At 42.6% G+C, this 3332-nt stretch overlaps 1 protein-coding gene across 2 annotated transcripts in view; it reads right to left on the bottom strand.

The window, feature by feature from the left end:
- scn4ab (sodium channel, voltage-gated, type IV, alpha, b) overlaps positions 1–3332 on the bottom strand; it is a 56505-nt gene that overhangs the window by 19810 nt on the left and 33363 nt on the right. For both annotated transcript variants that reach the window (XM_024262539.2, XM_024262540.2), the window contains 4 exons: positions 2508–2709; positions 2155–2387; positions 1863–1962; positions 646–800 (listed from right to left, as the gene is read on the bottom strand). In XM_024262539.2, coding sequence (XP_024118307.1) covers positions 646–800; positions 1863–1962; positions 2155–2387; positions 2508–2709 — 690 coding nt within the window. The remainder of the gene's footprint in view (positions 1–645; positions 801–1862; positions 1963–2154; positions 2388–2507; positions 2710–3332) is intronic.

Genomic DNA, 3332 nt, shown 5'->3' with positions numbered 1-3332 from the left:
GCCAGTTGAGGTGGTTCGGGAATCTGGTCCGGATGCCTCCTGGACGCCTCCCTGGTGAGGTGTTCCGGGCATGTCCCACTGGGCGGAGGCCCCGGTGTCAATGACTGTTTTCTGGGCACGTCAGCTAGACAGTCTTCTCTGAGATTTTGTAGCTTATTGAGCCGTTTGATGATTCATGACACTTTTGCAAGTGTAATAAAAGTTGAGTAAAATGTGACATCTTAGCATTTAAACATTATTTTTTCCCACAAAAATCTAATTTTTAGAAGTAAAAAATATGGGTTTTTATTACCTGAAACCATAATCAGTAAAATAAACAAGAATTGAACTTTAACATGTTGCCTTACATGTTTGAAGATTCTAAATGAAATGCAAGTTTTACTTTTTGAATTGACTTGAAATTTAGACTTTCACGTGTACCTGTAAATGGTAGCTGGACAGTTTCCGACAGAAAACCTCATATTAAGCTAACAGGTTAACAAATAAGAAGGTCTCACCTGTGCAGGTTAGTCAGCCATGAGAGAGGTTTGTGTGTTTTGATGCTAGCAGCACAGTCAGGTTTATGATCACAGGTTAGTTATCTCTGCCAATACTGATGCAGTATGAGTAGAAAGCAGGAATTTTCTGCATGCCGATTAAGTTTACCAGAGCTCCACTGCTCATGAGGATCATAAAAATGATGAAAGTTTCAAAGTAGTTGTGCTCAACAATGGAGAAGCAGGTCTTCCTAAAAATATACCAGGCCTTCCCTCTGCCATGGGACGTATCTATATGCAGGCATGGACATCGATTGTAACACTCTGAAATAGAAACATAAGACATGAGGCTGTTGGATCCATTCAAAGAGGTAATTGGGGGAATGAGGTGGGGTGTCTGTGCATATCACAGGTATGATCATAACAGACACTGGAAGATACTCAGATAAGCTCAGCCCAGACAGGCTTAAAACCCTCATGCAGTTTATCTGAGTGCACAGAAGTCCCTGCCAACCAACAAGAATTTATCGAATGTTTTTGGCAGTCAGCAGCTGGGCTCCGTCCAACCCCCCCAAAAAAGGACCTCAAGGATGTACACATCCTCGACAACCCAGTACCAGGCACTCAGAAACTGGGATGGAAAGATCACCAAGAGAACCCGCCAACCAAAGCCAAAAGGGCGCAGAAGCACGTGGAGCATGATCCTCAAAAAGAGACCGGGTCCCAATGCCTGGGGGGTCTCATAAGAAGTCCCACATGGTCCAGATGACAGGCCTGCCACCATCCAGAAGTCCCGAGCATCCCCCACTATCCTCACACAGTGCTCCAGGCAGTCCACCGGTTGGCCTGTGGAATGTCGCAAGGTAGAAGGGATGGCCACCCCAACACCCCATCAAAGAGAGGGACACTGTCGGGAGACAGATCCCCCCCCAAAAAATAAAAAAGACAAACCAGGCAGATCAGAAAAAGGACCCTGAATGTATAAAGTGAGGGGGAGTATTCTGTGCAGCTGAAAAGTACGACTGCCAGGTAGCTCAATCCCCAAGATGAAATACGGTTTGGGTTTTTTCCTCTAGTAAATGTTTTCTCCTGTTTATGTTAGTCCGAGAAGGTTGGTGTTAGTCATTCTTTTCTCTTTTTCTTTTGCAGGTTGAGTTAGGTGGGTTTTGTTTCTTGTTTTGGCCTTGGTTCACCCAAAAGCCTTTTGCTTCACTTTTGAGTTATTATTGATTCTTTTTCTTGTAAATAAATGTATCTTTTGATGGAGACAATTCACTTTGTGTTATTGTTTCACATTTTTCTTATTTTACCTTTGTGTTATGCCCCAGATCCCCCAGACACAAATGGGGCGTAACAGTGTCAATATGAGCATGCACGTGCACTTACTGTCAGTATAGCAGTCTTCAGGAACGTCTGACTCCTCATATGTCTCTGCTTCAATGACCACCGGTTCTTCTATGGTACTGCACCCAGATGACTCCTCACACTGAACACAGCAAAACCCAAAGCTATTAAGTGCAATTCAATATTGTTATCATGTCGTGATTTAAGTATTATTGTTAGAAAGTCTATAATTACTTTTGCTTTACTGCTTTTGTTCTCAATGCCTGATTACAGAGAATTGACAGAACCCACCGGTCAATATTAAAACAGAAAAGTTCAAATAGTGAAATCTTACTTGAGAAAGTCGTTCTTCCTCCTCCTCTTCTTCCTCCTCATCTTCGCTTACAGGCAGTTCCAGGTCAGACTCTGACTCTGCGATTGGAACCTTTAAAGAAGTGATGTTATGGTAGTTGCTGGTGATGTTGCTATGGTTACCTATGGCGTCTTTGACCTGAGGTGCTGACAGTGCTGAAGACACAAAGGTCAGAGCTAAAACCTCTTTATTGCTGTTGTCTACATCCCCTGCATCTGCAGTCCAAAAGACAAATTCATTCAAACATTGAAACCTGAACGGTTAACGAGAAATTAGAAACTTCTTCGTATAAAATATGGGTATTTAAATAAATAACAAAATAAAATGAAACATACCCTGACAATTCTTTTCTTCTAAGTTTATTTCCTTTTGCACTACTGAGTGGATGTGCTTCAGAATCCAGGCTTTGGTCCAAGCCACAGCTCTGTTGATTCGATTGATGGCTATTTGCAGATTGTTTTCTCCTTCTTCATCAGAGGCTGAAAGGTTGTCTCCGCTGAACGAGCTCAGCAACAAGGCGAGAAACAAATTCAACACCTGAAAAAGGCCAGAAACCCCTTTTAGCTCCTGGTCTGACCTCACATTAGCCCAGAAGAAACTCTGGAGTCTGGTATGCTACTGAGTTGCTAGTTGTTGACATTCATAGACAGAGTCACATGGAGGTGTAACGGATCAGGGATAATCCATGATCCATATGGATCACTAGCCACAGTTTGTTCCACATGTGTACCTTAGATCACCCCATCCCCCCACACTGCTGCATACCTCATGCGCATTATTAAAATTAATCGTCTGTCCATATATAATGCAATTGTCATCAAACTCGTACTGTAAACCGAGGACGCGGATACTGAGAGATCAGGTTTATTTTTGTTGAGGAGGTGAATAAAAGCATTGGTACACGTCTCTGTGTCTGGGTTCAGCAGCTGTCCGGCAGCCAATGCTCTTGCAACAGCAACGGGTCGTCAGGGGAAGGCAGTATGGCAACCCAAAAGGGTCAAAAATCTCCAGGAAAAGCATGGCAGTGCTTCACCTGCACATGTACTACAGATAATAATAATAATTGGAAATATTTAAATGTTCCCACAGTTAGTTTCAATACTACAATTAATACCCCAAAACAATGGAAGTTTAATTTTAACTAAGATTTAAACGGAGGT

Source organism: Oryzias melastigma, unplaced genomic scaffold (genome assembly GCF_002922805.2).
Source record: "Oryzias melastigma strain HK-1 unplaced genomic scaffold, ASM292280v2 sc00335, whole genome shotgun sequence".
Taxonomy (NCBI): Eukaryota; Metazoa; Chordata; class Actinopteri; order Beloniformes; family Adrianichthyidae; genus Oryzias; species Oryzias melastigma.
Note: the sequence above shows the minus strand (reverse complement) of the source record. Positions and strands in the feature narration are given on the sequence as shown.